Below are 13489 nucleotides of genomic sequence, written 5' to 3' on the forward strand. Positions count from 1 at the left end.
ATTTAGGATTTGTACACTAAAATTTTAGTATTAAAATAAAGAATTTATGATGTAAGTATTAAAATATGAGTAATCATGTCACAATTTTAATATCTTTCGATTTTAATAATACTAGCCTAAAACTTGTGCGATGCACGGTTGTTTTAAATAATTGTTATATTATTATTTTTATTTTAATATTGTATCAATTATAGTTGTTAAAAGAGTAAAAAATATATTATTTTTTAGCATGGTGTCATCATATCGAATAACGATTTTTTTTTATTTTAAAGTTTTTTAGTGCAGTTCAATAGTCTAATTGTCTTGACAAAGTCAGTAGCATTTATTATTTTTTAACTCGAACACCATCTATATCTATCCAAAAACCATTTCTTACTCGCCTATTGTGTCTGGGTATATATATCTTTGTTCCATGGGTTTCATAATTTTTAACGATAATATTATATAAGATAATTATGTCAAATTAAAAAATTAATTAATTCACAACAATTAAATAATTTCAGCAAGTATTTGTTTAAGAACAAAACTAAAAATTAAATGATAATTCTTTGGTATGTATAATATCTTTAGGATAAAAGAAAATAATATACACTATTCATTTGGGCTCAATATAGTCGAATTTGTTGCATTGTGTTAAAACAAAATAATAAATATTATTGACGCGAAATATTTTTAAAATTTTATTTATTAATTCATATAAAAACTTTAATGTATTTATATAAATATAAAAGAATTATAGATTTATAATCAATAAAATAAAATAATTAGGTACAAACTGTGTTCGTAGTTTAGGATAAGGGGTAGTTTAAGAGTATGAGGACATTATGTCTAATGGTTTATCGATTTAGTAATTTATCAGTAGGTGTATAATATCATTATTTTTTAATAATTAAAATAAGGAGATAACTTAGTATATATTATTAATTTCGTAGATGTACAACTCCAATTTTTTTTAAATAGCCCATTTATTTTTATTTTTAATAATAAAACTAAATGGATATGTTTGAAGCAAACTGCCTTGTGCAGTTTATTATAGCTTTGATATAGATTTCAATCAGGTTTTGGCTAGGTAACACAACTCTCCCTGCACACATTTTGTTTCCTTTGGCCAATTCGAACTTCTGTTTCAAGTGACATAGAATCCTAAATGGTGTGAGATAGTTTTGGCCGCTCGTAGGCGTGGGATGATGTGTTAAAAAGATAATCAAATTAAGGGTAAATAAGTTATTTCAGCGAGTATCGACCGACTGACAATCAAATTTTTAATATTTCGTCTATTATAATATAGTATAAATAGTATTAATATGTGATGATATTATTAAATTTTAATATAAATATGTGAATCGTTATATTAAATATGAACAATATTCTATTAATTTCAATACTACATAATTATAATTAATTCAATAATACATAATTAATATATTTTATTTAATTATCTTTTATAATTTTTTATTTTTATAAAAAATATTATATATAAAAATAATAATATTATCTTATAATTAGTCCGTGCATCGCACGGGTTACAGAGGTTAGTACATACAAGACTAATTTATTTTTTAAAATATTAGTATTTTATTGTTTGAAAAATTATCAATCTATATATATATAAAGGAGGATCTTGAGGTGATGATGTGGCATTCTCAGATGATCAAAACTAATTTTTCTCAAATTCTCATATTTTAGATATTTTGTTAATTGCCCCCGCTCCTCAGCTTGTGATGCAAAACTCCTTGCATTCCTAACCGATGACCTTTTGTTTTTCAAATAAATAATATATATATAAAGGAGGATCTTGAGGTGATGATGTGGCATTCTCAGATGATCAAAACTAATTTTTCTCAAATTCTCATATTTTAGATATTTTGTTAATTGCCCCCGCTCCTCAGCTTGTGATGCAAAACTCCTTGCATTCCTAACCGATGACCTTTTGTTTTTCAAATAAATACTTGTCATTAATTCTTGACCTTATGGATTCTTTGAAGGTGTCTTTATGTACCCGCAAGTTTCCTGGGTTGTTTGTCATGGCTAAGGGTAAGGGTAAGTATAGGATAAGCATGGGATTTTCCAATATATGTCACTGCATTTTTATATGCAACTTCAACTATATTTTTATATGCAACTTCAACTATATCATCTATACACTATATGTGTGTGATTCTGCATGTTTCTTTCTCCTTTTGTTTATTGGTCTTGCAGATTTATATCTTGCATTCTACTATCTATTTTTAAAAAAATTGAAATAGTTAAAAGCATCGATCATCTATAAAAAAAGGTAACGATTACTTATGTGTATTTTTATATTTTTATCAACTTGACGCAAGTTTTCCCATTTCCGGTATATATAGTAGGTGGTATATGCTCTCTCATGTTTCAACTTCCTATTATTCATCATGTACACATAAATTGTGCATCTACACTTTTGATTACACTCACCGAGTTGTTTTCTACCAAAAATTTTGGTCCCATTTTTTCTAACTACCCAGGCCCCTCTTAATTAATAAGAATTTCTAAATTCAAATTCTTGTTACATTTGCAGTCATGGATAAACATGAAGCATTTTAGACGGAGTGAAACTACAAATTAATGTATTGAGTGTTATTGAGTACCCCACCGAAAATGAAGTTAATTGTTAATGAAGAATTTGACTTTTATGGCAGAGCAATGCTGACATAGGTTAAATGGAAAATAACTGTCGTGAGTATCTAATAACACTTACTACTTGATGTATGGTTTCTGAAGTGGGTTGGGATTAAAGGTAGTGATAATAACAGTCATTACTCTTTTTTTTTTGTCAGCCACCGGTATGGAATTCAGCAAGATAAGCAAGCCAAGGGTTCGTTGCTCAAGACCTTGAGCTCCAATGAAGTCGATTAACCGATGTTATAAAGTAGTGCAATCCAATGAAAGTTATTTTAGTTGGTTGTATATAGGAGTTAAACAATATTAGTCAAATGGCCTAAATTCTAAAAGTCACTTAGGTCACTAAAAAGAGGATCACTCAAATATTTTTATTAATTCTTTTAACGAGTGACTCACTTATTTAAAAAAAATAAGTAGATGAGTGAGTTGAGTTTGGCCATTACCATGGACAAAAATATTTCCCAGATTTGTAGAATGCAAGTCGTGCAATTTGGACCAATTCAAATACAACATGCAAAACTAAGCTATTTTCATTTCATTTGTAATTAATTTCCAAAAAACGGATTTAGAGGATACAATGATTAAATTAAACAGTTGCACAAATTGAAGGTTTGTGGAACATTAATTTTTTTAAATCATATCATTTTAGTAACTTAGATATTCATTCCAATAAATCATGCATAAAAAGAATCATAATTATAATATAAAAAATTAAAATAGAAAGTTTATCATTATGTTTTTTTTGAAATTTAATCAATAAAACGGTTTAATAACTTAATTAAACTGATTTTATTTGAGTACAATTAAGCTTGATGGTAATGAAAAGAAAACAAGTTTTATGTTCACGTGATCATCCAAGTAACTCAAACATAAAACAATCATAATACTAATTGACACACATTTCGTAATTTATTTTTTCATTTTTTTTATTAAACTTTAAATATTAAATTTTTGTTTAAAAAATCAAAATAATTTATTTAACCATACTTTAGAGTAGTATTAAAATGTGTACCAAATTTCCCGTCCCTCGATGGGAAGAACCCAACGAGACCGGGGAGTAATAAGGATTTTTCAATTTCAATAATCAACAAAGTGGTTGAGGATATAATTAAAAAGTTAATTATACGAATACTCTAAACTTAAATTTAATAATTGCAAAAAAAGCATTTGTAAATCATGAATGTAAAAAAGACAATTATATATATAATTTAAATTATATGATATCATAATATCGAGCCCTTTTAGAATAAATAATATCGTTGAGAGTTCGTAAAAAATCTTTCTGTATATTATATTGTTCTTACATTTTTTCTATTTTTCGGACCGCGCGAAAGGCGGTTTATTTACCTAGTTTATACATGTTACACAAGCAACAGTTGAAAATCTCTTTCACAATTTTTGAATATCTTGCACGCTGTTCGGAAATCGGAACTATTCGGTTGAGGTATCGATTTACGATTTATCGGACGATTTTTAAAAAATCGGATGATTAATCTGCGATTTATCGGAAATCAGTCAAATCGGACAAATATTTTTGACCGATTTTTGAGTAATTTATCGGCGATTTTTAAAAAATCAGTTGATTTTTATAACAGAGGTTACCCAACATAATATCATAATTTACTTGGAATTGTTACTCAATTATTTAAAGCCAGCCCATAATTGAAACATAAAGTTTAAATTTATCAGGATTCAATACTCCGGCAGGAAACTAACAGTTTGACATACTTCTAGTACAGCTTAAAACATTTCGATCAAGTTTTCACGAACAACTCCATACACACAAAGCCACTCTTTAAGTTTTCGATCAAGCACACCCGCTATTATATAAACGTGAACTTGGAAATTTTTTATTTGAACGTGCAGAGCTGCTTTAAGTTATTAGAACAAGTTCAACACATTATTTAAATAAATTTTAAAGTTCAAATATGAGGAACTTGACTTAAATTAACACTACAATAATATCTTAGTGGTTTCTTAAATTACTAATATATCACCTTTATGCCTTATTGTAAGGAATAACTAGTCAACCCTTATATCAATTTTATTAAAAAATATTCATTTCTCACTCTTTCTTTCACTTTTTATTCATATCTTTTTCAAATTTATTATTATAATAATATAGAGAATGTGTTTAGAGATTATTATTGAAGTTCAAATATTAAATCATGTCTTAACTTACTAAGAGCATCTTCAATTATAAAGAGTCATTAGCTAAAAATTGAGTTGGCATACTAAAAACAAAAAAATATAGCCAATCTCTTCAAAAAATCACACTACAATCATACCCACCCCTTGTTTATAATTATAGCCAACCTCCAATGCATGACTATATTTATCGATTCACTACAGGTGTGTAAGAAATATGTAGGAAGATTACACATTGGTTAATAGTTATTATCATATTAAAGTGATATATTTTATTTATACAATCTAAAATATAAATAACAGACTATTTTTAAATTATAACCAACCAATATAACCAATATTATCGAAATAAAATATCTTAAATTTTACATAATATTTTACATGTCCAATTTAGTAAATTATTATAATCAACCACATAGAGAAGCACTAAGAGCCATTATTTTATTATATTTATAAGGAAGCTACTAGCTGATGGACTTCTCTTGTGCAAGTGCAACACTTAGACAACACGCTAACCAAACTCACTTAAAAAATTAAAGAAAAACAAACTAAACTCACTCCCATGCAAACAACCAAAGAAAATGCAACTTCACGTCTTCATGAATCTTCCATATAATCTAGCCGAGTTAGACACCTCCTCCAGCCATATTAGCCTCCATACGTCTTCCCCAGTCATGAAGCCCGAATTGAAACTCGACAGCAGCAACCAAGAACCTAACACCCTGACTCGGCATCAGAACCTCAACAATCTCTTTAAACGTACTCAGCCTCAACTCATCCGCCCTCCTCACCACCCTCTCCAATCCCTCTTCCTTCTCTCTGAAAACCGCGTCAACTCGCTCCTCATTCAACTCCACAATTCTCACAACACTTTCCTTCTCCTCACTTATCACCTTCTCCTCTTCCACAATCCTTGAATGCAACTCGCCCACCCTAGCCACTTGAACAGGACTAAGCGTGAGCCAGTCAGTAGGGACCTCGAGACCATGTTCAGTAACCAAGTCATCTAGCTGGAACCCGGCTAAGGTGTAGAGTAAATGGATAGCTAGAAGGGGCCTCCATCCAGCTATCCAAGAGAAAGCATATTCAAGTGGAGTAGCCCAAGTAGGGTTAAACATTTGAAGAACATCTTGTTTGACCCAATATGATTTGACTTGAAAATACTCCTCGTAATGATCCATAACGCGTTTGATAAGCCCGGTATTATCAGCTGACGCATCCCTAATTGTCGCAACAAGATCACCGAGAAAGTTTCTTAGTTGAGCTGTCCATTTCTCTATGAAATCTTGGAAAGTTTGGTGTTGGTGAACAACGTTCAGTGAGTTCTCACCACTAGTGGCCATAACTATAGTACTATGTGTATGTAGTTTGTGTGTGAGAGTTAAGAGAATGAGGCTCAATAAGTTGTATCCCTTGCTTCATTTTTAGAAATTCAGGGGCCTTAAACAGGGAAGTAACGGTACCTTGTTTTGTCAATACAGTGTTCTGTGGGATCAGGTTTTGTAAAAGAAACGTATTTGGACTCATTTTGCCACACTAGGCCTGGGAACGGTATCTCTACTATTAGTGCAAAACCACAAATAATATAACGGTTTTTCATTCCGCGGAAACTTATAATTTAATGTCAATTTGATTGGGGGAGTTAGGGTGGAATGGAGGAGGTTAATCACTATTATAAAAAGGAACCCATAAATGGGATTCATCGTTATTATGAAAAAGAAACCAATCTAACAAGCATTAAAATTATAAATTTTTGTGTTTATCATTTACTCATGTACACGTAATAGAAAAAATAATAATATAACTAGAATAATATTATTACGATTGATTGAAATGAAATTGTGCAAGTAAAAACCTCAAATAATATAAATAGAATAATTTTATTATGATTGAAATGAAATTTTGCAAGTAATTTTTTTTTATCGTAGGTAACCCGCGGTCGCTACCATTTGGGTGTGCACTGGGTAAACTCTACGAGCTCACCCAATAGTCGACCCACGTGAACCAAGATAAACCCGATTTAAGCGACAGACTCTGGTTTAGGAAACATAATTATAAATTTTGCAAGTAATTTTCACCAATTATGTTTTTGGTTTTGAGTTTGGCGAAAACAAAATTTTCAGTCCAAATTATTAGTACATCGGAAATGATATTAGTATCAAGGTGTTAGGTGTAAGTAAACGCGGCAACAATAGTATACCATACGTGAACACGGTACAAAATGACACGAATAATTAGTGTTTAGATTCGAAAATTTGGTATCCAAACACGAAAGTACACGAATATGAAAAAATACAAATATAATTAGTGTCGGTAATAAATAAATAATTAAACTTTTAAAAATATATAATATCATATATATACTAAATACCAAATGTGAATCTTACCTATTCTAAATAACATATATATAATTGTAAATATTAAAATATATTTTATTATTTCATACCTACGTGAATGAGCACTTCACCATTTAATTATTTATTGTAACATATATATAATTGTAAATATTAAAATATATTTTATTATTTTATACCTACGTGAGTGAGCACTTCACCATTTAATTATTTATTGCATTTTTTAACAATTAAGTTTTTCGTATATAATATAATCCGTGTACTTAAGTGTTCTAAAACGGGTAAACACCAATATATTAGTTCCGAGTTAGTGTCACCAAATTGATACACAAATATAAATCCGGATCGCGTTCGAATTTAAGATTTGATACAAAAAAATATAAAAATACACGGAATATTTGTACATGACATGTAAAATTGTCGATTCTAGGTGCAAGGCATTTTTTGGATGCTTACGGATAACACACATAACAGATTATATGCATAACATATTCGCATGCATGCTCATGGATAATTACAAACAAACAAACATGGACTCTTGGAGTGTGTTACTGTTAAGATTTAGAAGTGTGTTTAAAGATGGGATCACATGAATGCACCTGTGTCATTACTGTGTGCCTCAATGTAATTTCATTGCCACTTGAATGCCAGACGCTGCCTTGAGGTTTTAAATACTGCATGCAAATACACAACTCCCACAGCTGCTAGGTTCAATTGATCTCAAGTCTTAATAGGAAAGAAAGGAATCTGAATGAATATACACTTTCCTAGGGTAACGTATTGTATTCATCATCTTCTCTCTGAGAGTAGAGCTTATATGCACCAAATTAGTTACAATTTTCTTTATAAAATCGAAGTGATAAATAAGATGGCATGCTTTATATTTACTAATCTATAACCCCAGCACGGACTAATTATAATATTTATAATTTTATTATTTTATATCAAAATAATTTAAGAAAAATAATAAGCATGTATTATTGAAATTAATGAAGTTAAAATATTTATATATTATTTTGTATATATTATATTATTGAAGGATTCAAAATTTAAATAGTTAAAATCTTAATAAGTCTTTCTACTACGGCTCCGCTATACTGTGCGGATGCAGTGCCTGTATGAAAGTAGTAGTCTTGAATAGCAGTGGTGTATGTGAATGATTTGATATTGTTTTTCTTAATATTGATTTTTTATTTTTTTTCTTGATTTATATATTATTTTGTTATATTATAATTTGAATTACTAAAATTAATCTTGAAAGTGTTTGGTTCCTATAAAAGAGGTAAAATAGAAGTCGAGTGTGATTAGAAATTAAATTGGATAATAATTCATAAGAGTATATAGTTATATTAGATACTTAGTTTATTTTTTTTAATTAAATTATAATTGTTTGAACTTTGTTTTGGAAGGTGTTAACTGACTTTTTCGGAAGGAGAACCAACTAACCAAATTATCCCCTAATTTGCTTATAATTTAAATAGTTAAAATCTTAATAAGTCCTTCTACTACGACCTCCGCTTTACTGCGGATGCAGTGCCCATATGAAAGTGGTAATTTTTTCTTGATTTATTAATTATTTTATTATATTATAATTTGAATTACTAAAATTAATCTTGAAAGTGTTTGGTTCCCTATAAAAGAGGTAAAAGAGGTAAGATAGAAGTTGAGTGTGATTAGAAATTAAGTTGGATAGTAACTCATAAGAGTATGTAGTTATATTAGATACATGGTTTATTTTTTTTAATTAAATTATAATTGTTTAAACTTTATTTTGGAATGTGTTAACAGACTCTTCTTGGAAGGTGTGAACCAACCTACCAAATTATTCAATGTTTTGCTTATAATAATATAGTATAGATGCATCGTAATGATAGATATTATCTCCGCCTCTAAATTTATGTTCAGTGCAACGATTAATTTGATCAAAATTTTTGCTGAAATTTACACATATTACATAACTGAAAAATTAATTGTTATACCCAAAATTTGGCATTGGATTGACTCGGGGAAAACGTGGGCTAATTACAGTCAAACTCAGTGTTGCGTTGTGAAAGTGAGGACGCGTCCAAGTATTGAGGACGCGCCTACTTGGGAAGGGATATGTTACGAGGTGAGAAGAGTGCATGTTCAAGGAAGGACGCGCCCAGACATTATGGATGCGTCAATAATTATGAAAGTGCTTGGCAGGTGAAATCTTATATTGATGGAAGCTTTAGGACGCGCCTACTTTAGAAAGAACGCGTCATAGGAGGTGAAAAATTGTGCATGATGGTTCAAAAGAAGACGCGCCCTAAATTCTAGGACGTGTCTTGTGATCTTGAATGCTATAAGGAACGGTTGATGAGGAAACAGGTTTGGGTTTATGGAGGTGAGGACGCGCCCAAAGGGTGAGGACGCGTCCTGTGTTTGATCTATATACTTTTTGATGTTGAATTCAGGACAAAGCTTGCATGGAGAGGAGCAATGGAGGTTATTTTTACTAATATATTTGTTGCAGGTATTCTTTGAAGAATTCCCTCCTTGAGACGGTCAAGGAGGGGGATGTCCGTGAAAAGCTTGAAGGCCTCCAGGGGTATGCCTGATGATTGAAGGCCTCCTCCTGTATTCAACGGGTGTCCTCGTTGGGGATGTGGGGTTTACTTTGGTGTGTGCTTTGGGAGCTCTGTTCTTGTATTCAACGGGTGTCCTCGTTGGAGAACTTTGGAGTCATCCTGCACTTTGCACCCAAGAGCTTGGGATCACCTGTCCTGCTATCTGGTGGGTTATCCTCATTCGGGGGACAGGGATGCGTCTGGCATTTGGGGTGAACCGTGGCTATACCTGCGTTCGTAAATCAAGGGAGATAGCTGTAGCGGAGTGTTATCCTTGCGCAGGGAGATGCACTATCCGTGAAGTCCTACGATTACGGACGAGCCTTGGGCCTTTGCGGTTGGGCCTCATAGTTGGACATTCCTAAAGCTAGCGGAAGGTGGATATCGGATAGGCTTCTACTGGGCTTAGGAGTAAGAAGTCTAGACTCATTAGACTTCCTGTTCTACAAGAACTACGTCAGGCTTGATCCCTATATAAAGGGTACGTAGGCACATTGAGAGGGTAAGAAGTTGAGAGCTGATAAGAGAGCCACCACTTACTCTGATCAATCTCAGCCTAAAACAACTACAATTAACCACACACCGCTTAAGTTTCCGGCAAAGAACCACCGTCACAGATCTTGGTTCCGGCGAGAAACCTCAATTTTGTTGTTACCAGATTCCTCCGTCAACAAATTGGCGCTAGAAGGAGGGAATTCTAAGGTCATAATCTTAGGAGGAAAAGATGTCTTACAATCGCGATGGAAGTTCTTATGATGGAAGTGACAGCAGGTCTGAAGGAGAAGGCGGGGGGCGCTATACTCGCCACGAACCTTACGTTCCCAGAAACATGGCGGATCCACCGAGGGCTCCGGATGTGGGGGGGACACCTCCCGTTCTCATCAGCAACGCTGATATATTGGAGCAATTGTATCGCATGGGGATACTCTTAACAGTTTTAACTCAAGACTGAACACGGTGGAGCGCCGAAAGACGAGGAGAGGTCGTCGTTTCCCCCGTCATGGTCATGCCTTGGGGAAAGCCCCTATAGTTGAGGGAGATACCCAGGGGAGCGGGGATAACCCGCGAATCACTCCACGGCGTTTGCAGTATTCTGATGATGTAGAACCTATTGTGGAGCTTGCGGATGAGGACACTGAAGGCAGAGAAAGGCCACGCCTAGGCAACCAGGTAGTACAACACCCGCATAGGTCCGGGCGTACGATGGACGAGCGTCGTCATGCGGAGGACACTCAAGACCAAGACGAGGGAGGAAGAGATCTTTCAGCCTTGAAAAGAAGGCTTGGCATAAGGTTGGAGGACGACGATTTGAGGATGTTGCTGGTAGAATGGAAAAAGGAAGGAAACGCCGGAGAAGCGAGGCCCCGTGATACGATGCGTGTGCCCCCCGCATTCCAAAGGGATGCCGGGGTGCGGCACCGCGAGCACGAGCGTGCCCCTCCGCGAGGAAGGCCCGGGAATTACTACCGGGGATTTCAGAGGAATGGACGAGGGAGAATGGGATATCAATACGGAAGAGCCCCTTACAATGGTAGGAGAGGTGGAGCGCACTCCGTTGGAGAAGCCCCCGCTGTTATTCCCGTAGCTTCCCACAGCGCTACTGATAATGGGTCTGGAGCGCGTCCTCAAGACCAGGACGGCGGGCGAATTCAAGTAAGAATGCAGAATAATGATGAAATTCCGCAACGCGGTCAAGGTGAACCTTGCGTACGGGAAAATGTACATGACCAAAATGGTAACATGCCACCGCTGCAGCCTCAGGGCGAGGGTCGGCGAGATCCTCCGCCACACCCGGGGGGTAATCAAGGGGAATTTCAGCAAGTCGTAGAGCAACCCCAACAGCCTAATGTTCAAACCATTCCTGGGGTAGGGACGTTTAATGTGAATGACCTTAAGCGGTTGCTCAACCATCTTGAGGGAGGAAGAGTAATGGCGACTGCGCAAGCTCCTTCTCCTTTTGCTGCTGTTGTGAGGGAGGCGCAATTGCCCGCGGGATACCGGAACACAACCAATGACTTGCGTTTCCACGGGAACTCTGATCCTGTGGAGTTCTTGGGGCGTTTTAACATTGAAATGGATGTATATCAAGTACCTGATTTGGCTCGATGTCGGCTCTTGGCAGCCACTTTCAGAGAAGGCGCTCAGCAGTGGTTCCAAAAACTTGGTCCAGGTGTAATTACATCTTGGGAACAGATGAAAGCTTTGTTTTTGACACAATTCCAAGCCGCGGTGAAGTATACACCACCTGTTACCACGCTGGCTAATGTGAAACAAAAGGAAGGAGAAAGTTTGACCTCATATTTCAAGAGGTTTAACGCAGAATCTACTTTGGTGAGGGGTGCAACTGATGAAATGTTGAAAATATTGCTTATAGCTGGGTTGCGTGTGGGGACGGATTTCTGGAAACACCTACAAGGGAAGGACCCAGTGTCATTGGCTGATGTACTCGCGCAGGCGGAGTCGTTCAAAGCAATCGAGCAGTCGCTTGCAGAAACAAAAAAGAATGATAATACCTATAACTCCAAGGGGCGATCCAAGAGAAGGGACAGATCCGTGAGCCCGGATTATTGGAAAAATGCCAGAAGCCCTAACAGGGTAAATGCTGTGAGCTCGCGAAGAGAATGGAGCCCACCATCGAACTACGAGAGAAGAGTCAGCAATTATACACCGCTGGTGGCGTCCATTGGTCATATCTTCGAGGTAAATAAGGATAGGGGAATCTTCAAGAAGCCCGACCGTCTAACTTCATGGCAAAGCAGAGATAAAAAGAAGTAATGTGACTACCATGAATCTACTGACCATGACACCCACGAGTGTCGTCACTTGCGGGATGAGATTGAGGAATTGATCAAGGCTGGACACCTGGGAGAATGGATTGACAAGGTGAAGTGACGCAGGGGACTTGATGACAAGGGTAAAGATGAAAGACAGCCCCCGCGGGCGGAGGATGTTGCGAAAACAGCAGAGGTCAAGTTTCAGAGGGTCGGCAGTATTAGGGCAATTTTTGGAGGACACCCTTTCGTTGGTGATAGTAATCGAGCACTGGAAAGAAATGTGAGGGAAGCGAGACATCCACCGCTCACCAACATCCACAGCTTGGAAGACAGACCCCCGGAGGTCTTTAAGGGGGAGTCCGCTGATATTACATTCAAGGAAAAAGAATCTAGGTGGGTGCATCATCCTCACAACGATGCGCTGGTGATTACCATGCTTATTGGGGCAATGAACGTACATCGAGTTTTCTTGGATAATGGGAGTTCTACAAACATCTTGTACTACAGCACCTACAAAAAGCTAGGTTTCCCAGATAGCGACATGAATTTCGAAGATGCACACGTCTATGGCTTTACTGGGGAAGCCGTGAGAGTTATGGGTTCAGTCAGGCTTCCCGTCACGCTCGGGGAAGGAGCTTTGTCGGTTACTCAAATAATAGATTTCAAGGTGCTAGATCAGGATTCCGCGCTCAATGTGCTGGTCGGCAGACCTTGGTTGCGAGCGTTCAGGGTGATAACATCGATACACCACTTGATGATAAAATTCCCAATGCCAAACGGAGTTGGCAGTCTGAGAGGGTCACAGTATGAGTCACGCGACTGCTATCACAAGGCTGTCAAGGAATTTCGCAGAAGAAGGTATGAAGGGAAAGGTCTCCCATTCGAAGATATAGAAGATATTCATACAAAACCAAGTGGAGAGGTCCATGCCCACTATTTTGTTGAAAACCCCGGGAAGGAAGAAACCAATACCTCTGGG

At 35.7% G+C, this 13489-nt stretch overlaps 1 protein-coding gene across 1 annotated transcript; it reads right to left on the reverse strand.

Moving 5' to 3' along the window:
* Positions 1 to 5213: 5213 nt before the first annotated feature.
* LOC141702834 (protein DOG1-like 4) lies at positions 5214 to 6200 on the reverse strand. The gene has a single exon (XM_074506445.1). It carries the CDS (start codon positions 6132 to 6134, stop codon positions 5418 to 5420), a length of 717 nt encoding a protein of 238 aa, XP_074362546.1. The 5' UTR covers positions 6135 to 6200; the 3' UTR covers positions 5214 to 5417.
* Between the last annotated feature and the right edge of the window lie 7289 nt (positions 6201 to 13489).

Source organism: Apium graveolens, unplaced genomic scaffold (assembly GCF_009905375.1).
Source record: "Apium graveolens cultivar Ventura unplaced genomic scaffold, ASM990537v1 ctg5783, whole genome shotgun sequence".
NCBI lineage: Eukaryota > Viridiplantae > Streptophyta > Magnoliopsida > Apiales > Apiaceae > Apium > Apium graveolens.